Source organism: Benincasa hispida, chromosome 1 (assembly GCF_009727055.1).
Source record: "Benincasa hispida cultivar B227 chromosome 1, ASM972705v1, whole genome shotgun sequence".
Taxonomy (NCBI): Eukaryota; Viridiplantae; Streptophyta; class Magnoliopsida; order Cucurbitales; family Cucurbitaceae; genus Benincasa; species Benincasa hispida.
This window is the reverse complement of record NC_052349.1, coordinates 23,452,792-23,474,986: the sequence shown is the minus strand read 5'-3', so window position 1 is coordinate 23,474,986 and position 22,195 is coordinate 23,452,792. Positions and strand designations below refer to the sequence as shown.

The window sequence follows — 22,195 nt, the reverse complement described above, 5'->3', positions numbered from 1 at the left end:
AAACCAACACTAAATTTCACTTTAGGCGACCAACTCCGATGAAGACCACCTCTAACGTGACCCTTAATGACAACCCTGGTTTTTTAGAACATTTAAATAGACCCTTAATGACAACCTTATTTTTTGTCGATGTTCAACTCATACATTTTATGACCGTTAAAATATATTATAGGATTGTTGGTTATATAAATAATAATATTTTGTCTATGTTAAATACAATATTTATATACAGAAGGGTAGTTACTAAAAGAAAGAATATGCTATCATTTTCTAACTTTCTTGTTTTCCACTTCTAACTTTTATTTTTTACATTCATATGAGGGTGGTTACTAAAAAAAAAGATTGTACTAGAAAATGTATTTTCCTTTCCTTTTATAATAAATTAGTTGTTGCATTGATGTGGTTCCATACTTTTTTTTTTTTTTCAATCACATCTCTGTTGATCTGCCTCGGTGTTTCGATCTACTTCATTTCCGATTTTTTGAGGTATATTGTAGTATGTTTGATTTTAATTTTATTTGCATTTGGTTTTATTCTAATCTAACTATAGTTTGTTATCTTACTTGTAGAACCCAAACTAATTGCATAATTTCTCCAATAACTAGTTTGAGGTTCATTAGTTTTAAGTTCGGAGTCTACTTTTAAAATCCAAATTTTGTTTAATTGTTGGAGAATAGTTTATGATGTATTGAGTGTTATTCTTTGCTATATATTTTTTTACATGTACATAGGTATTTTTGTGAACATTATTATTTCATTCGTAAGAGGCAAATTAGACTTAACCACAAAAAATGTTTGAACAAAAAAATGTTCGTAAAAACAAGTTTGCACAAAAAAAAAATCATTTTGTATTAGTGTAAAAGATAAAGAATCAAACGTATGTACAAAATTCGAAAAAAAGTCATTAACCATAAAAATTAAAATTAATATTTCACAAATGGGCAAAGAAAAGATAAGAATTGGTTCTTTTTGTTTTGTTTTTTTTAATTAACATTTATGGTTGAGTTAAAATTAATTGAGGTTAGAGAAAATGACCATTGTATTAGAATATGACATGTCTTTGAGGACGTAGATAACATTGTTATGAAATTTAGTGTTCAAATTGTGTAGTGAAAATATGTTATATTTTTCAAGAAGGAAAAACAAAAAGTTATCCAATTTTTAAGCCTCTCTAGTGTTAATGATCGAGAGTTGAAAAGTTTTTATTTATTTGAAATATGTTTGGTGTTTAGGAAAAGAAAAAAAAAATATGTTATGTAATTGAGTGCTAAAAAATTGAATTCAAAATTTGTGTTTAGTATATATTTATTTTGTAAGTACTTGTTATGTTTTATGACGGGAAAAAAGTAACTATTTCTAGTGTTACAAAAATTAGGAAAATATGCATGTAGTTGAAAATTTTAAAAATAACAAAAAACTATTAATTTTATTTTTAAAAAATTGAACCAGATAACCCAATGCAACTCCACACCCTAAACGTAGACTTTCTTACTCAATTTGACACCCCAAACACAAACATTTCAACTAAACTCAACTTTGTACCTCAAACACAGACAATCCAACTCAACAAATAGTGACTTTTCAATAATAATTATCAACTCAACTCGTAAAAACTAGGGTTGGCAATGGGTCGAGAATGCACTTCTCATCCCCATTCTCGTGGAGATTTTTAATTCTCATCCCCTCCCCATTTCCCATTTTGAGGAATCGAGGTCGATGTCAGAAAATCCTCGTTCGAACGTCGGGTCCCCACGGAAAAAATTTCCCATCTATTATTTTTTATTTTTAATTATTTTTATTTAAAATCAATACATTTTTTTTATTTATATTGAAATGTTACATTTCTTAAGTAACAAGTTNTTTAAATCAATACTAAAAAATATTTTAACATTTCTTTACTTTAAAATTAAAAAAAAGTTAAAAATTAATTATATTATGAAATGAAATAAAAAAAATTAAAAAAAAAATAAAACAAAAACAGTTGCTTAGCTATTCTTATATATGTATATATGCATTCAAAGAATTAAAGATACCTTCTCTATTCCCGTCTCTGATTTGGGATCCGTTTTGAGTCTCCAATTTGATCCGATTAAATTGGAGATTCGCTGCTTCAATCGAGACGAATATCCGTAAGTATCCAATCTCGTAGAAATTTTTGCCAACCTTGATGAAAATCCCCTTGACTATTAACCCAGGTTATGCTGGATTTGACATTATTATCGGAGAAATGAGAAAATAAACATAACGATTTTTTTTTTTTTTTTTAAGCATGCAAAATAATCAATAACGATATTGATTAAAAGCTAATAAAATATAATGTTTATTGTTAACATGTGTATGAAATTTCCGCGCCAACTACTTCTCTTTCTCTAGCGTTGGATTCCAACCCTAACAACCTCAATGCATTTCCCTCTCAATCTCATTCTCAGTTCTCTCTTTTTTCTCTGATCTTTCCTCCTCCGATCCCACGATTAACAAATGGAGGTCGACGATCGCTTTGTTGAATTGAATACCAAGACCTGCGTCGTGTTGGGCGGCCGTGGATTTCTCGGCCGATCGCTGGTTCTCCGCCTCCTGAAACTCGGCAAGTGGAATGTTCGTATCGCTGATTCTGCTATCTCGCTTGAACTCGATCCATCTGAGCATGATTCTCTCCTATCTGACGCCCTTATCGCTGGCCGGGCTTCGTATTTCCATGTCGATGTTCGCAATAAGGATCAGATCGTTGCAGGTCTTTGTCTCTCTCTATTTCTCTGTTTCGTTGATTGTCATATGTTGATAAGTTTTACCTCATTTTAATTTTATGTTGAATGGATGGAGTTAATTGAAATGGTTTTGAATATTCTTTATAATGCACAAAGATTCTGAGCCTTTTTCTATGTATATACAACTGGTTGAATTTTAAGATGATCGATGTCCGGATTTAGATTGCCTTCGTGAAGTTGGAGTTAATTTTATCCTATGAAAATAATGATGGATAGAATTAGAAAGTGATTTGATTGTTGAGACAGTTTCCATGAACTGCTGTACAAGTCCGTTGAATTTTTAAATTATTTGAATTATCAAAAGGCTGCTATGATAGTCGAATGAAACTTGAAATTTTAGGTTCTTTTGTTTTTGGTGGTGTGCATGACTCTTTCCCCTTTTTTCCAATAATTTTCCAAATGTGTTTTAAAGTGATTTTGTTTTGGAATATTCTCTCCATTTGATCATAACGGTAGTATGTGAAACTGCTGTGATCTTTGAGTTTTGTGGAAATTCTCAACTGTATCATAATAGGAAATTCGATGGAGGATGTTTTCTTCAGCTATCAATAGCGTTGGGAGGTTTCCCGTAAAAACCTTTATCTTTTTTTTTTTAACCTTTACTTTCTTGAAAGCTTAGAGAAATGTAAAGGGAAGCAAACTGAAAATTCCATAATGAATCGTTAATTTTTGTTAATTTATTGTCATTCTTCATTGTTGCTACTTCCATCCATGGCTGTCTATTTTCTATCCTGAAATATGTCAATAGCTTAATTGGGTATCAACTACTTGTGTGACAATTTTTTTTTTTCTTTTGCAGCTCTCAGTGGTTCTTCCGTCGTGTTTTATATGGACTATGAAGATTCACATTCAAATGATATTTATCTCTCATACATGTTTATAGTCCAAGGTATGAAAGCTATTAATCTTTTGTGAGAATCCTTATTCTGAACATATCCTACTACAAAGAAGGATGTAATTGCTGGCACCTTGATTTCTCATTTAGGTGCAAAAAATGTCATTAATGCTTGTCGAGACTGCAAAGTAAGACGGCTAATATTCAACAGTTCTGCTGATGTAATTTTTGATGGTTCGCGTGATATACATAATGGAGAGGAATCATTAACATACCCATGGAAAGTATGTTTCTGCCTGAAGTGTTTCTCAATCATCTGTTTTTGGACATCCCTAACATTCTCTTCTGCTAATCATTTCCTCATCAAGTGAGTACTATGTACAGTTTGAGGACATGTTGAGTGACCTAAAGGCTCAAGCTGAAGCACTCATTCTGTTTGCCAACGATATAGATGGACTTCTAACATGTGCACTTCGCCCTAGCAATGTTTTTGGGCCAGAAGACACTCGACTTGTTCCTTTCATAGTGCATCAGGCAAAATCTGGTTTGGCAAAGGTTTGCAGAATTATTTATTTTTTAGTCCATGCTTTGTTATAACTATTGTCATGGAAACTTCCGTAAAATATATCTAGTATGGTGGATTGTTTGTGCTTTACCATTAATGAATACAAACTTAAGAACAATAGATCTGATAGAAATTGGTGTCATAATACAATTCATAGTAGAAAGGTCATATTCAAATATTGGTTTACTCGTGCTTTGTCTTCTCAAAGTAAGTTTAATCTATTGAGAATACATATCTGTTAGTGTGATCTATACAAAATGTACATTGTCTACTCTTATTGAAGTAACAGAGTTTCTCATTTCAGTTCATTATAGGGAAGGGTGAAAACATGTCTGACTTCACATTTGTTGAGAATGTGACCCATGCCCATATCTGTGCAGAAGAAGCACTAGATTTTCGAATGGTGTCTGTGGCTGGAAAGGTATTGCACTTAAAATATTGTACATAGTCTTTTCTCATACTTTTAGTGATGAGATTCATAAGAAAGTAATTTTCTTTAATCATTATGTAGGCATTTTTCATCACTAATTTTAAACCCATGAAGTTTTGGGATTTTATATCTCTCATTTTGGAAGGCTTGGGTTACCGAAGGTACAAGATTTTAGTTCATGAACTTTTAGATGATACTGTTCTATTGATCCCTTTCCTATTTTTGTGTTTGTGTTGTGCTGGCATGTATTTGATGAGGATATTAAAGCTAGATAGTTTTCAGTTCTCTTTTCATTTGTCTGATAATGCTGTCTTGCTACTTGTTCTGACAGGCCATCAGTAAAACTTCCATTTAAGATGGTTTGGAATGTCCTCTTGTTTATGAAATGGATTGATGAAAAGTTCGGATTCAATAAATATAATCATTCCACTTGGGCTCATTACATTCAGCTAGCCTCGTGCACTAGAACCTTTAATTGTGTTGCTGCACATAAACAAATTGGGTACTCTCCTATAGTCTCGTTGGAAGTAAGTTGCAATGAAAATTTATACCAGTTTCTTTTTTATTCATTTCTTTTTTATTTACAATGTATAATCGGAATATTGTCTTCTGTTTTTCTCACTTGTCTTTGTTTACTATCCTACCCATTTGAGGTCTTTGATTAATTTATAGATACTTAAGTCTGCCAATAGCAAAACCAAAAATGGTGTATTCTGTTGTTGATTTAAAATTTTAAAAGAAGTTCGGTTTTTTCTTTGTCATTGTCTACTGGTTTATCTCTCTCCCTCTCTCTGTCTCACATGTATAGTCCTGGCACACACTGTACTACTTCGTTGCAGGTTGTGAACAATTACTATGTTGTGCTGATTTCAAAATATATGACTTTGGTAGGAATTGTATGTATGCTTTTTTTGGATGAAAATTTCAAATTATTGATGAATGAAATTACAAAGGAGGAGCAATGGCTCTATCCAAACCCATTGCAAATTAAAACTCGTGTAATATTAAGAGGAATGGGTTCAATTACTCAAAAGAAGGGAGCTAAGAGAGTAAAAGAACCAGTTTCCTCAGAATAGAAGAAAAGTCTGAGCATTCGTTCTTGAAAGTATGCTTGTTCCTATCTCTCCATGAGTCCCATTAAATGCGCTGATACAAGATCCCAAACCATCCTTTATTTTCTTTCTTAAAACTTTTGTCCCTAAGCCTTTTTAATGGTTGAGAGAGAATAGAGTTTAGGGGAAAGAGTGTAAAGAGGTTTGTCACCTTTCGATAAATCTTCCTAAAAGAGAGTGCTTTTTGGCACTGTGAATGATGAACCTGATCTTCTTGCCATGATGGATTTTAGCTTGATGGTTGTTCTCCAAGGCCTTTTGGAGAATTTGATTTAGTGGTACAACGCCTCCAATCTCAACTTTTCATGGAATTCTGCTTTTATTTTCCTCTTCAACTTTTCTGACATCCGAAAGCCACTTTAGATCTTAGGGATCTCATGCCTTGTATCTTTGCAAATAAGGCATTGTGGAGCTAGACACTAGTTGATGTATTTGGATATGTTAGAGAAGCGAACGTCAAGCATGCAGCCTATATATCTTTGGCAACTTCTGTTTCTTTTGGATAGTCGCACCTTTGTTTTAAGCAGTAATAGCTTATGAGTTTTCATTTGTTCTCATTTCTTTTTCTTTACTGGTCAAATGTACAGGAAGGCATCACACTAACCATTAAATCATTTTCACATTTGCGCAAAGAATTGTCTCTTGCAAGTTTCACTGAATTTACTGACGAATCAAAAGCTGATAAGCTACTGGGTGGTGGAAGAGGTTCAAACTTTCTCTTATTTAATTTATTTGGCATCATTTCTATACTAATATTGCGTAGTCTACTTCAATCGTTTTTTTTTTTTTTTTTTTAATGAGAAACATATGAATAATTTCATTGATGGGATGAAAGTACAAAAAGGCACAAAAGCCGTGGGAGAGACTACTTCAATCATTATTTAGTTGGATTTTCTGATTTCAACCAACGGACCTTGTGTTCTCTAGATGATTGATTTTTTTTGTTATTCTATGTTTAACTTGAATGGTTGTTTTCATTTGACCAAAAAAAGAAGAAAAAAAAACACGCATGAACATGACCTCATTCAAAAACCCCAACAGCTCGACTGGGGCTGAATGAGAGCATGCTTGAAATACAATATAATTATATGCAGCAGATACATGGATAAATTGGCTCTTTTGAAGAAATATGGAATATGGCAGGAAACACCAGCTATTTCCCACGGAGCACGTTAATAACTGTCCTGCAATGGTATGGCCATGCATGGCTGACATTGCATGGCTCTTAGACTCTAAATTGTAGCTTGAAACTGAGATGGATTTTGAGTACTTTGTAAAACTTGGTTTTTTGGTTCATATCACAGCCCTTGTATTTTCTTTTTGAGATGAGAAACCATCATTTTCATTCAGATAGATGAAAGAAGTAAAAAAGAGCCAATAGAAACACCAGAGCCGAAAGGAAATGTTTACACATAAAACAATCCTTTTACTTCGTATTTATTATTAAAATTCAACAAATATTGTTAAACGACCCATAATTTAGTTGGGGGTTTATGTGATATACTTGGAATTTGTTGGGTTTTTGGATACATGTGCCTTATATATGGATATTTGAACTGTTACAGAAAAAATGATGCCCATTGATTAAATCCAATACATTTAAAAAGTATACTACGAATATTGTAATATCTATATTGTTTTAGAGCCGACAATTTTTTTTTAAACGGAAACATAACTTTTCATTGATATTATGTCACTTTATAGGTTGGAGGAAATTAATCTAATTCAGAGATATTACAATAAATTGTCGGCTCTGAAACAATATGTTTCCGTTTAAAAAAAGAAAAATTAAGGGTGAAAGATGTTTACTTCACAACTTATGTTGCACAGTAAATGAGCAATTAAGGGAGCCATAAAACATAATCCAAGTCAAAATATTGATTCTTTTGGGGCCTTTTGATTTCCAAAGGGCTTTGTACATAACCTTTTCAAGAGGAGAAGAAGCAATCAGATATTTGGACAAGGATTTCATTGAGTACCTTCCTGAAGCATCCAAAGACCATAATCTTGAATCTGGTAAAGAAGAAATTCTGTTGCCCTCAATTTTACACGGGAGCTGCTGAAATTCAATGATCTCCTCTTCTTTTAGCTGCCTATGGAATAAAAGATTCCAAGAACCAATAACCAAATCCCAATGATCATTGACACTGCCTTATGGAGAAGCAATGCGAAAAAGCCTAGGAAAGCAAACCTTGAAAGGATTATCAGTACACCATGAATCTGTCCAGAAGAATATATTCCTCCCATTACCAAGCTTAAACTTTGCAATCGGGCCAAATTGACAGAAGCTGGTCCATGGACTTCTCAAACTTAAACCAAGCCTACCCGAAGTGTGCCAAAGATGAGGATCAACTCCATGAATGCTTTTAACAATTTTGCACCATAAAGAGTCCTGCTCCTTAAGGAATTTCCAATTCCATTTAAACAATAAAGCAGTATTTCTGTTTTTCAAATTTTCAATTCCTAGACCACCATCTTTTAGAGATTTAGAAGCTAACTCTCATTTAACCAAATGATTCAGCTTGCTACCTTTCTGACCTTCTCAAAAGAAGTTACATAAAAGTCTCTCCGACTAGGCATATGAAATAAGGACATATAATAAGTTGGTAGGTTGGTCAGAACCAAATTACATAAAGTTCAACGCCCCCCTCTAGACAAGTTATACCATTTCCATTTATCAAGTTTCAAAAGGACCTTATCTATGATTGGCTGCCAAAAAGAGCGTTGTTTCGGATAACCACCAAGAGGTAAGCCAAGATAGATGAAAGGCAATTTACCTGCTTTGCAATTCAGCCTTCCTCATCAATATTGACTCCATATAATGCGGATTTCTCCCCTTTAGAACCGACAGATTGAATCCATGATATAGAAATTGATGGGAATTAAGAAAAGAACTAGTTGTATTTCTGATAAGTTAGTCTTAACGTTCTGGTTGAATTCTTTTGATGTTTATAATGCATAGTTTGTCATTGAATCCTTTATGAATAATGGGTTAGTCTCTAGTAGTTTGTATGTACTGGTACTTTGTCATTTTATTAGTGAAAAGCATTGAACTATCCATGTGGCTGAGAGCCCTCTCACAGCCTAGGCACAAGACGCAATTATCAGGGGCGCGCCCTACCACTGAGCTAATAGCCCGTCGTACAGGCTTCCCGTTGGGGGCCCACTATGCCAAAAACGAGAGAAACCCCATCCCTCTCTTTCCTTTTTTTCACCCCCATTGTCGCCACATGAGAGGGAAATGGGGATGTAGCTTAAAAATAGCCTATGGAGGAGATCTCGTTTACTGATGAATGTTTTGAAATTCATCTGTTTACAATTTGAAATTTGCAATTGTTCTTCCTTATTGCTGCATCATTTGGTTTACCTTGGTAACATTAGCTAAATTTGTACTAGGAGAATGACATTGGACTTCTTTCTGCAGTTGCTGATATATTGTTATGGCGAGAAGAGAAGAAATCATTCACATGTTTTCTTGCTTCGTCTCTATTGTTTTATTGGTTTTTTATACGTGGAGGAACTTTTATATCATCAGCAGCTCAACTTCTGTTGTCTATCATTGTCGTCCTTTATGGATATGGGTTCATACCACCAAACATGTAAGTAGCTCATGAAGTCCTACCTTGGCATTAGATGCCTACAGCTGCAGTTCTAAATGCAACGATGATTCACGTTTTTTTATGACTATAATTACTTTCTTTATCGTGGAAGTGGAAGTGATATATTTCACATTCAAAGTTCTAGGATCCTTGAATTATTGTCCTGCTGTTATTTGCTTTATATGATTATTTTCCTTCTCGTGCAAGTCCACGACATGATGAATCCTCCCTTGTTTCCCCTCGACAGGCTCTTTTTTATCTGTAGTTTTTGTTAATCATCATTGTTTCAGTTGTAGTTTGTTGAACTGCTGATAATGAGGTTTTTCCATCAGATATGGGTTTCCTGTTCAAAAATTATCTGTGACAACGTTTCGACAATCTGATTCAGTAGTCAGAGATTCAATCATGACCCTAGCATGCTTGTGGAATAGAGGTATACATAATGCAAGATCATTGGCCCGAGGAGAGGATTGGAACTATTTTTTTAAGGTATGACTGCGACACTCATTCTTTGTGTGTATCCTGCTATTCTGTGTGGACCCTTTTTGTATTTCAGGAAGTGTTGCCACGATGCAGTGATGAAAAATTTGATCTCACTGAACTTGTCCCAGTATTTGCTTAAAGAACAAATCGAGAGACCCAATAATGTGATGCACACAAGTGTAGGGAATTTACTCAAATTGACAAAAGATCCCAAAACTACAAAGAGCCACCATATGTATAAATATGGCAAGGCTGGTAATTAACTCCAACTTAGGACTTTAACCAACAGTAACTAAAGCCTAAATTCTAAAATACAGAAAGAAATCGGTTGTGGTAAAGGACTATTGCCACCCGAATAATGCTAACGTACAAGAACTTGAAGAAACAGAGAAAAATGTTCAAGTAAAGCCAAGAAAAGCCAAGAACATCGAGACATCCCTATATCAAATAGTCTTTTGGGCTTAGGCTTGAAACACGGTGAAAAAGAGAAAACAAACCTCCTTTTGGTTGTGAAGCACATAATGTGTGAAAAAAATGAAAAGTATAGGGTTCAGGTAATGAGATCATGAAAATTAGGTTAAATTATAAGTTTAGTCTTTAAATTTCCATGGTTTGTCTAAGAACTTATTGAATTTTAAAAGTATTTGATTGGTCTCTTATAAAAATATCTATGGATCTCCAAAATTTCAATTTTACGTCTAATAGGTCATTGATGTATTTAACATTTTTTAAGCTTCACTTTTATTCTTGCATTGTATCCGTTCATTGTGTCTAATTTCTTCTTCATGGATTGTGTCTAATGCCCTTGTATTCTTTCATTTTTTTTTCCTCAATGAAAGCAATTGTTTATTAAGACCCCGATTGGTAACTATTTGGTTTTTTGTTTTTGTTTTTGAAAATTATGCATATTTCATCCACATTTTTTACAATGATTTGCATCTTTTTTAAGTACAATGATTGAATTCTTAGCTAAATTCGAAAAACAAAAACAACTTTTTTAAAGTTACTTTTTTAGTTCTCAAAATTTGGCTTGGTTTTTTAAACCATTTGTGAAAAGTAGATAACAAATGGAGAAATTTTGGTGGAAGTAGTGTCAATAGGCTTAATTTTTTAAAAAAAAACAAAACATAAAATGGTTACCAAATGAGACCTAAAGAAAACATTTTAAAGCTTCACGAACTTGTTAGATATTTAATTAAATTTTATTTTCTATCTTTTGTTTAATAGGTCCGTGGATTTTTTAAAAAAATCTTTAAAAGTTATGGACATTAAAATTAATAGTTTGGAACCAATTAGACACTTTTAATTCAAGGCTCTAGTAAACACAAAATTGAAAGCTTATGAACTTGTTAGGTAGTTCTTAAAGTTTAGAGGCCTAATAGATACAAATCTTGACAATCTTAAAAGTTTGGTGACCTATAGATACAAATATTGGTAATCTTAAAAGTTTAGGGGCCTAATAGATACAAATCTGGACAATCTTAAATGTTCAAGGACTAAAGTTAATTTAATGGGAAAATAGGATGGTTTAGACTTTGCATGGCACTTCATGGTAGTTGTCGATGCTTGAAATCATTGCAAAAAACCCTATTTTTGTGTAACAATGAGTTTGAGATGAAAGTATTAAAAGGTGTTACTAGTCAGAATTATCAAATTCACTTTTGACTTCTTGACTAAGCACAATAAAAAAATTTGCACATTTCAAAGTCATCTTTGGTTTGATAAACTAGTACATGGTTGGTTATAAATGTTGTACATGTACTTACCGTTTATCATTCTATAATAATTTCACACAATTAAACGTTCCACTGGTTACAGGCTGTGGCATTTCTTTATCTTCTCAAGCTGTTAGTCTCACAAGCCTTGACTATGCTGTTAGGCATGGGTAAGCAACAACTAGATTTATTTTTAACAACAGATGTTTATTCCTTCGGAACTTTTTTTTTCTTTTCTTTCTTTTCTGAAGTACTTGTTCCTTCCGACTTATTATAGTAATTGACGGCTTAAATATTGCAGGACTGGTGTTTGCATTCACTGCATTCTTTGTGTATGAGCAATATGAAACCGAGATAGACGAATTCGCAAAGTTCTTTTTCATCGGCATCATGGAATTAAGGAGACTACTTGCAAGTCATTTACCAACACCATTGATGTCATTTCTCTGTTGTGACAGAGTATCACATCAAGCTGCAGTGACAAAGCGATAGAGCAGAATCCCAAAACATATTAGGATCGGAAGATTTTTCGGATGTAGCTCGTTTTGATCGATTCATTAGCTTGCTAGGGTGTCTACCAGAATATGTAGAGCCTTTCGGCCTAGTAGAAGCAAAGAAATGGAGGTAATCTATCATATTACAAACTCAACCTGCTTTTTAACCTTATGTCAAAGATCAGAGGCCAAATAAAATGTTGAAATTCGATACCTAGTGTAGACGAGCAACATCAAGATGCAGATGAAAATTTGGGTTGAGTCTGGTTTTTGCCTCCTTTTCTATCAACATTACTTGTACTATTGGTAGCCAGCAGCTAGTGCAGTTCTTCAAATATGGGGCTGCATGTTTGTTTTCCTTGAAACACCATATAGGCTTGAAAAAGATAATGCAAACCCCCCCCCCCCCAATGTATTGCAATTTCTTAAGCCTTCTACTTGTGATTCACCTTAGTTGCTTGTTGTTGGTATATATTGAATCAATATGATTTGGTCTATAAATCTTTCAAGATTAAAATTGAACTTGTTTTTGTCCGTTTGACCTTATATCTTGGTATATGAGAATTGGTTAGAGTTTCTGAAACCTTGTTTGATACAAAATTTTTGAGTTAGACATGAAATACAATATTAATTAAGGTTTATGGGTTGGTCGTCCACTTTTCCATGGATAAAGATTATTCTATGTCCTTATAAAAGAGTGAGTTTTCTATTTTCTCTCCTCGTTCATTTACTTTTTATTTTAAATATAATTAATTAATTAAACTAATTGATATTAACTTTTCATGCACAGTCAAATATGCAAATAAAATCATCTTTGATTCCCAAAACATTTTATTCTCAGGCATATTATTCTTGAGTATCCTTTATTCTCAAGTATCGATAAAATCTTAAACCAATCACTAAGGTCCTGTTTGCTAACTATTTAGCTTTTAGTTTTTTATTTTTAAAAATTAAATATGTAAACACTATTTCCACCTCTAAAATTCTACTTTTACCTCTAAATTTTTCAATTGGTTATCTACTTTTTACCAATAGTTTAAAAAATCAAGCTAAAATTTGAAAAATAAAAAATGTAAATTTTAAGAACTTGTTTTTATTTTTGGAATGCGGCTAAGAATCCAACAATTGTACCTAAGAAAGATATAAATCATTGTAAGAAATATGAATGAAAGAGGTTTAATTTTCAAAACCAAAAACAAAAAATGAAGATCCTATTTGGTAATCATTTTGTTTTTTGTTTTTGTTTTTGAAAATTAAGCATATAGACACTACTATCATCTCCAATTTTCTTTATCTGTGTTATCTATTTTTTATTAATGGTTTAAAAAATAAAGTAAAATTTTGATAAATAAAAATAGTAGTTTTGAAAAAGTTATTTTTGTATTTTTATTTTGGTTAAAAATTCAGGCATTGTACTTAAGAAAACTGCATATTATGGTAAGAAATTTGATGAAATATGCTTAATTTTAAAAAAAAAAAAATGATTTCCAACTGAGACTGAAATGATTGCCAATCCGAACCTAAAAGTTTTTGTTCAATTTTGTCTAGTGCGTTTGGTTTGGTTACATTTCTCTAGGAAGTGCAGTTCAATTGATAATTCTTATTAGTTATGCGGTTTGATAGCTTTTGGTGGTGCACAAATCACACAAATCCAATTCTTTTGTAATCAGTCTTTTCATGATTGTTAATAACTGTAAGCCTTTCTTACAGGTTCTCTCTTCCTCTTGCCTTTAGGATTCTTTTTGGTTTTTGTGTGAATAAATAAATTTTCTGTGTATTTTTTCTTAAAAAAGCTATAAAATATTTATGAAGAATAAATGAGTTATGAAGAATTTTTTACTTGATAAATGAGGAAAATAAATTGATCAACTAATAACGTACTTTTCTACTTTTGCGAGCATGTGAATCTCTAATGTTAAGCTTCTTTGTTAATTCGATTGAGGGATATATACATCAACTACTTTTCTTTTGAGCAGAGATTGATTTTATTATTCTTCTTTATCTAAAAAGAGAATAAGGTATATATACTCACATCAGTATAGGATGATTATTTATATACGTTATATGTGATATATATATGAGAGTATAATAGTATAAATGACCATCAATAAACACAACACACGGATTGCACTACTACAAACATGTTCACTATTCTTTTATCCTTTATTCCTTTCCGCATCTCTCTACTCTACAACCTACGTTGGCACATCTCTATCTTTCTTTTTTTCTCTCATTATCTCCCTCTCTATTGCAAGTATGTCATGCATGATTCAATCAATTGACTCAATTTTTTTTTTTTTTTTTTTTTTTTTTTTTTTTTTTTTTTTTTTTTTTTTTTTTTTTTTTTTTTTTTGTCTTTGTTGCTCAATTCTAGGCTAGCTGTCTATATTATATTTAAGTATGAAAAATTGAGATGAATCAATATAGTAAACAAACCGAACCACTTCGAACCAACTAATTGACGAAGTTCAATTTGACTTGTCGTTTGCGTAACCCTAAGATTGAACGCTTGTGTATTGAGTCTAACTTGTTGGTTATTTTAGCATTATGGACTATGTTGGGAAGTAGGATCGAGAGCTGTGAACATGTAGAATTAGGTTGAAAGCACTCCACACTACATGTAAGCTTAAAGACCTAAACACACACTCCAACTTATCATTGAGATTAATCACAATCATTTGAACTACGTAAGTAGGTTACAAAGATTAACATATATATTAATTAGGGTTGATTACATTCGATTTGTTCATGCAAAACTCGAAAATATATGTTTTTCTCTGTATACAAATCGAAACTATCAATTCGAACTAATTTCAACCCGAATTGACGATGCTTTTGATCGGTTTGAACGGTTTTTCTTGTATTCCTACTCACTCGTAATAGGAAAAGATTCATCTCCAAATTCTAAACAAGAGCGAAAGATAGAAGGATATCAAATTACCAATTAATGAATTTGGACAAAAGAGTTATTTTAACCATATGGGATTCCAATGAAATTAAAAGAATAATAAAAGGGGGTTAAAAAATGAAAACAACTAGTTTTTAAGTTGATCAATTTCTTTACCCAACAGCTTTTTTGGGTAAAATTTAGCGACTCAGTTGGGTTCGAATCATTTTATGGAAGATGTCGAACAAATTTGTCTTTCGAAGGAAAAAAGAACAAAGCAAAATGGCTTCAAGACAGTAGCCAGAGCTAAGGGAGACGACGCTCGGATTCTTCATCTACTCCCAGAAGAAGAGGCGCCGCTTAACTCAGTCATCGGAAATAGCAATGGAATTGGAGGGTGTGGATGATCTTGCCCTTCACCTGATTTTTGCGAAATTAAGCCCTAAAGATTCTGCCGTAGCTGCTTGTGTTAGCCGCCAATTCAGGTCTTCAGCGTCCGAAGATTCTCTATGGGAGAAATTCTGCAACCAGGACCTCAACCTCACCGACCCAATTGATCATTTGGGAAACCTAATTCCTTCATTCAAGGTTAGACCCCTGTCCTGTATTTAACTTTGCAATCCTCACAATTGCAATGCTAGATTGTTTGATTTCGTCTGGATAATCTGTAATAGTCGTGAAAATAAGGAGCAAATGATTTAAATTATAGGTGAAGACAACCTTCTTATATAACGTAAATCCTTATTCTTACCGTTTTTTTAGAACATTAATTGCCCTCTTCATATCCATGTTGAACTACCTGTATTTCTTGATCTTTGAAAGCATGGACTCGTTTCTGTATGCTTAATCCAATTGTTAAATATTTGATATCTTAGACTATATCAATGCATATACAGCCAAGTGACATGGTAGGTACTCATGTAGTGTCATTGTACATAACGATAATATCAAATACTATTTTCCCATTATTGATCTCTCTCTATCTCTCCAGGAAACGTATAAAGTATGGCGCAGAGCTTTTGGGATGTATCCTTGGCCTCTGGTCAAGCGAGTTAAGGGATGTTGGGATAGACTCAAAAATTGGTTGAGTACTAATTTTCCTGAGGCTCTGGTGACACTTCGGGATGGTGCATCAGAAGCTGACATTCAAGAATTGGAAAATACTTTGAAAGTGAAGCTACCTCTTCCAACGAGGATCCTTTATCGTTTTCACAATGGTCAAGAATTAAAAGGCGGATATGTTGATAGTATTCGAGGCTTTCCGTTGGGTTTAATAGGGGGATACACTTTCTATGGACAGACAGTAAATGTTTATTTGTTGCCTCTAAAACAGGTGGTCTCTGAAACAAAATCAATCATTCGAGATCTTGGTTTCTCAAGGAGATCCAAATTTATTGTTGTAGCTTCCTCTTCTACACTCACTGAGAAGGTTTTCTTCCTTAATTGTGCTTCTGGTCAACTCTTTGTGGGTACTGCAAATCTTCGTGAAGATGGAGAAATGATCCCCTGTGTACCTGGCGCATTGATAAACTCAGTCCATGAGTGTAATGCAGAACAGCAACAAGATGCTATGTTATTATGGCTAGAAGAGCATGTTCGGCGCTTAGAAAATGGTATTATCAAGCTTCGTGAAACTAAGAACATTAGAAGCATCTCTCTTTTTCCTGAAGAATCTCCCTTATGCTCTGCTGCAATAACAAATGGTGTCCGTGTAAGTTGTATTTTTTTTGTTATTATGGCCTTTTTCCATGGTTCCAGTATAGTAAGGAGCAAAGGAAGTCATTATATTTATTGGATCTAGTGTTCTTATGTAGAGCTTTTATTCGAGTATGTATTGAAAAATAGGTTTAAGTTTCTCAATCGGTTCTGGCTTTCAGGTTCGTGCTTCTGCTGTCTTTATCCCGGAGTTAACGGATCTTCTCGATAGTGGTGGAAACTATCAATTTGCATATTCAATCCGCATGTCATTACAGGATGAAGGTTGCATCATAAATGGGATAACATTCAACTCATGCCAATTGCATCTTAGACACTGGATAGTTCTAGCTAATGATTATCTGGTTTCAAGAGTTGATGGAGAGGCCGTTATTGGAGAGGTAATTCTTTTATTTATCATGGTTAGTTAACAAAATTATGGGGTATACACCTCAATAAAAGTGTCGGGAACTATGGTTTGCATCAGTATTATTTTCATTTTTTAAAAAGTACTGATAATGGCCTTTGGTGTAACGGAAGTAAAAGTTCGTTTTCTCTTAGCTTTGATTCCTCTGAGCTTGCCAAAGTTAACAAGCATGTAATCAAATGGCCACTTATTGGACATCTGCATTTGCAGCATTTGGAATGGCCTTATAACGGAAGAGCAATGCAAGTGATTGAAAGAAAAGAACCACACAACCCACCTAGCTCAAAATGGAATTTGAGCATTTGTCCTTCCTTTTCCACTAATATGAAATGATTGACACTGTGGAACTTATTTATCTTTTTGTTTATGAAATTTGTATTAATTACTTAATCTGATGACTAGGTATTTATAAGTTCTATGGTTTCAGGACATGGTATGTAATTGCCTAGGTAGAATAAGATTTCCTAGGTTAGAAAATGATCACCTGAGGTTGGCTGGGTTTGGACATGTGATTTAGAAAATGAAAAGAGAAAAACCTTGATGTTTGGTGGGAGCTCTATATCACCAGACACCGTAAGAAAGGAGAATAGTTATTTGGTGCTTTGGAGTGTCCACCCTGCATCAACTTTCTGCATTCTTTATTTTGTTTTCTCCTCTTTTGAATTGTATGTATTATGAGAGATGTTAAGAAGATGGCATTAACGAACATTTGAAGACCCATTAATGATCAACCTCTGGCGCTGGGATTATAAATTTCAAATTTGATATGTTTGGTGTGCTCATGGATACTTGAGTCTACAGCAGGAAATTGCTCATGAATGAAAATCTGAAGCCCAGTACTTGGTACTTTATCCTTGATGTTTTATAATAATGGATGCTTTATCTAAATCTGCAATAAGAGAAATGAATATAAGATCTCCCCCTAATTTATGAAATCACAGAAGTAGTTGGAGGGAGGTCAATAAGTGCCTTAACATCTGGAAGATTCACCTATAGTTTACAAAGAATCTATCTGCTTGCTGTGAAAAAAGCCTCTTTTTTAACGAATGTAAGCTCTTGATTGTTCTTCCACCATGGTTTGTGGTTTTCAGTATCCCCTTTTGCATCCGGGTGAAGAATTTGTCTACGAAAGTTGCTCATCTCTTTATTCCTCCATGGGCTCACTTGAAGGGTCTTTTACATTTGTCCCTGGAAGGTACTTCATATATGATCCATTCTCCAATTTTCGGGTTCTTGACTTCTTATCCATAACTGTGGATTTTGTGGCCCTTATCCCTACCTGCTTTATTCTTGTGTTTTTTGTCCATAATCATTGATTGCTTGTTATGTTGATGTGTTGAATTTAGTAGGATTAATAGAACATTTCTACTTGCCATTTGATGTGATTATTGTTCTCCATGATTGAGCACAGTTTATCTATCCGACTGTATCTGAATGTGTGCATAAGCCGTGGGGAATGTCCACTTTAAGAACTTTTCCCATCACATTACACTTGAGATTTTATTTTGGTGCACTTCATATACCCTTTTTCTTTTTGTAGAGTTTTCAGTTATTATGTTTGGTTTGGGGCCTTCAAGATGGCCCTTCTTGTGGTTCGAGAACGAGTACCGATGGATGCTATGGCTTGAAATTTCGGAATTTTCATTTTATATTCCTCTCATCATATCCTCCTTCAGCCTCTATTACTGTTTTTCTTGCTTTTATAACTGATGAAAATTATTGAGGGTGTTCATGGGATGTAAACCTTTTCAACTCAATTCAAATCAAACAATCCTTAGTAGATGGACTCAACTCAACCCGAAAAATGTTGGTTTAAGTTGGTTCGGGTTAGAATTTTGTGGAGAAGACAGAGAAAAATGGTAGCCCTTCAAAGAAACTATTTGGTTATTTATAACCATTTGAATTAAAATGCAAGTAACCAAATGTCAATTTTCATATTATTAAAAAAAATTGTAACGATTTTAGAATATTATGAAAAATATTTACTCCAAGGATATATTTTCTAGAAGTTGTTCAGGGAGTAAAAGATTTAAAAGGTAAAATATAATTGTAGTAGTTTTATTAACATTGTTTTAAAACGTGTTCAAGGTCTTTCATCATGTAAAAGGAGGTGTAGGCCTTGGAGAGAGTTTTTTTATAAATAAAAAGTAAAAAAATAGTACAATAGGGGCTATGGAGATTCAAATTACAAACCTCGTAGTCGTTAACATATACAGATTCTAATTAAGCTATGTTCTCTTTTGTGCGTAGGCATCTGTTGCATCATGCTAACTCTATCACACCAATGCAACAAGCTAAATTTAGTGCTATTCTTCTTTTTGTCATCTTTTTTATTTTTGGTTTAATTTATTCTCAACAATGTTTTAATAATGCCTGCTAACCCTTCGGCAGCAACACAAGCATCTAAAATCAGTTATATTATTCTTTTTGCTTTCTTTTTGGTTTTTGCCTTTCGGTTTCTATTGGTTCAGAACAAGGTGAGTTTTGTTTTTTTGTTTCCTACTTTACTTTTGTTTTTTCTTCTGTTTTCTTTTGAATGATTTATATTTTTCTTTCAAGTATCTTCTGTTTTTTCCTCGTTATTATTTATATTTCTTTTAGCTTTTATCATTGTTTTTCGTTTGATCAATTATCTGTGAAACTTTCCATTCTTTTAGGCCCTGTTTGGTAATTATTATTTTTTTTTTTTTGAAAATTAAACGTATATCATCCATATTTCTTATCATGATTTGTATCTTTCTTAAGTATAATGGTTCAATTCTTGGCCAAATTCAAAAAACAAAAACAATTTTTTGAAAGCTATTTTTTTAGTTATCAAATTTTGGTTTGGTTTTTTAAACCATTGGTGAAAAGTAGATAACAAAGGAAGAAATTTAGAGGTGGAAGTAGTGTCCATAGGCTTAATTTTAAAAAACAAAAACAAAAAATAAAATAGTTACCAAGCGGGGTCTTAATTATTAGTTCTTTTTCTGCTTTCTGCTTTCTTAATCATTAGTTATTTTTTTTGTTCTCTTCTATTTGTTCACTTTTCTTTCTTGGTTAGTCATTACCAGTTATTCAATACTATTATTAATTTGTAAGTTACAAACTAGATTTTCTAAGTTGTTGATTTTCTACCCCAAATGAATAGGAACCTATGTCTGGGGATGTATTTTGCATCCGTAGCTTGGCTAATTGCTTTTACATCTCCTGTTGTTGTCTTATAAATAATGTATGTATATGACATGGTGCATTTTTGTATACTTCGACGTTTAGCCGATTGAATTCCTGTCTCGATATAGCTAAGTTCTGCCATTTGTCTAATGGGAAAACTAATTTTTCAGCTTGACATATCCAAAAGGCAGCCCCTTTGAAGTTCAAGTGGCAAGGTTTCCTCTCCAGGTTCCAACCTACATCTTCTGATCTGATTACTAAATTCTAATGTACAAAGAGCTGAGTTTTGTATACATCACACCCCTCACCTCACTCATATTTCCTCTGTATGTGAGATTGGATTGTATGAGTGGTTTTTATATAATTTACATTTTGCCTGTTCAAGATCCTCTATCCTATTTGCTTCTGGCAGGTTGATTGTGCCGTTGAATATATCGATCAATGTCACTTAAATTACGAGCCTGTTTGTAATGAGTTTCTCTGCCAAACAGGCTAGATTATGCGTTTAATGCATGCTTGAAAATGATTTCGGAAGGATTAAAATCACTTTTTTTTTTAAATATTCAAAATTATTCCGAGGGTCTCTTTTAAGTCACTCAAAATTAATTTAATATTTAATTTTACATTTTTTAATGCAATTTATATATCATCAAAATTAGCGTTGATTGATTAAAAACATGTTTAAAAGTGATTTTGAAAATCGCATGAGTGATTTTAACTATTTTTTAATCACTTTTAAATATGCTCTTATATTTTTAGATGCATAAAAAAGAAATTTAAAAATTAAAATCGACCATTCATCCAAGTTTTGTTTTGAACTCTAAATTAATCTTAGAAATTTGCTCATGAACTGTTGTGATGGTTTCGTGGTGTCAACTCATAAATCATAGAATAAAAAAATATGCACAGTCCTCAATATTTTATTTTATTTTATTTTTTGGTAATACTCATTTTGGTCTTTAGCTTTTCAAAATTATTGTTTATATCCTTAATGTCTTAGAAGATTCTCAATTAGATCCCTGGTTAAGATTTTGTTAAGTAAAAGTTAATTTCTGATTTAATAATTATTTTATTGACATTTAAATTTACGGCCATCCAAATGTTTTATGATAAATCTAAGGGTTTGTTTGGAGAGAAGTTTTTCAAAAAGGTTGTTTTTATTTTTTTATGTTTTTATTTTTTATAAAAACGGTTTAAAATGTATTTTAAAAGTATTTCAAAAGATATTTTGAGTAATAATATTTTAGCTTTTTTTAAATGACTTATTTTCAAAATTAAACACTTGTAAAGTTAAATTAAATATAAATACAGTTTGTCTTTTTTTATCATTAACATTTTCGAAACAATTCAGTTCAATTTCAAATTTTGATTTTTTCAGATGGCATGCCTATGCCTACCGATACCATCATAAGACAATATTGTGATTAGATCATGTGTGTATATATAAAGTTCTGAGAGGTTTAAAATGTTAATATTGATAGATGTTTGAGAAATTATCAGAATAATACTATCAAGTTTTTACTTTTCAAAACTAGCACGATTTTTTAAAACCTGTTAAACTAGTTTTTCTTGGTCAATCTCGGATGAGATCGACTATCAAGATTTAGTTAAAAATTTAACTTTTTCTAACTATCGATTGTTTTGGACCTTTTTAGTGAAATCTTGGGCAGTATAAACATCAATATTCTATTAATTTTTTCAAATATTATATAATCTTTCCAAATCTTATATTTTTTTTTTCAAATTTTCTCCCTATTCGATTATTTTTACCTAATCTTATATAAAATATTTGCATAATTTTTCAAATCTTTACCCTAATTTTTGTTTTCACAATTATATGAATATCCAAATAAATTTATTATTATGATTTTTCATATGGATCTCAAGTGCACTTTGATTTTTAAATTTTTTAAAAGATAAAAAAATTAAGATTTGGAAAAATATAATGAATCTCAATGTTAATTTGCTCGAGATTCCACCGAGAAAACCCAAATATATAGAATCTTGATGTTAATTTCGCCCAAAATACATTGAG

General features: G+C 32.5%; 2 protein-coding genes across 3 annotated transcripts; both read left to right on the top strand.

Annotated features, from left to right (window-relative positions):
* The first annotated feature begins 2,325 nt into the window (after positions 1-2,325).
* Positions 2,326-12,427, top strand: LOC120085819 (3beta-hydroxysteroid-dehydrogenase/decarboxylase). The gene is made up of 12 exons (XM_039042032.1): positions 2,326-2,731; positions 3,565-3,654; positions 3,751-3,884; positions 3,985-4,155; positions 4,470-4,586; positions 4,677-4,756; positions 4,927-5,122; positions 6,295-6,412; positions 9,132-9,306; positions 9,639-9,795; positions 11,608-11,674; positions 11,806-12,427. The coding sequence occupies exons 1-12, from the start codon at positions 2,479-2,481 to the stop codon at positions 11,994-11,996; spliced, it is 1,749 nt and encodes a 582-aa protein (XP_038897960.1). The 5' UTR covers positions 2,326-2,478; the 3' UTR covers positions 11,997-12,427.
* A 2,645-nt stretch (positions 12,428-15,072) lies between these two features.
* On the top strand, positions 15,073-20,553 carry LOC120086164 (F-box protein SKIP16). 2 transcript variants are annotated; one of them, XM_039042652.1, is made up of 5 exons: positions 15,076-15,473; positions 15,877-16,596; positions 16,763-16,981; positions 18,099-18,202; positions 20,331-20,553. In XM_039042652.1, the coding sequence occupies exons 1-5, from the start codon at positions 15,270-15,272 to the stop codon at positions 20,407-20,409; spliced, it is 1,326 nt and encodes a 441-aa protein (XP_038898580.1). In that variant the 5' UTR covers positions 15,076-15,269; the 3' UTR covers positions 20,410-20,553. The 2 variants fall into 2 exon arrangements, with proteins under 2 accessions (XP_038898591.1, XP_038898580.1); XM_039042663.1 differs by lacking the exons at positions 18,099-18,202; positions 20,331-20,553 and adding an exon at positions 17,218-17,774 and having other exon boundaries at positions 15,073-15,473.
* The last annotated feature ends 1,642 nt before the right edge of the window (positions 20,554-22,195 follow it).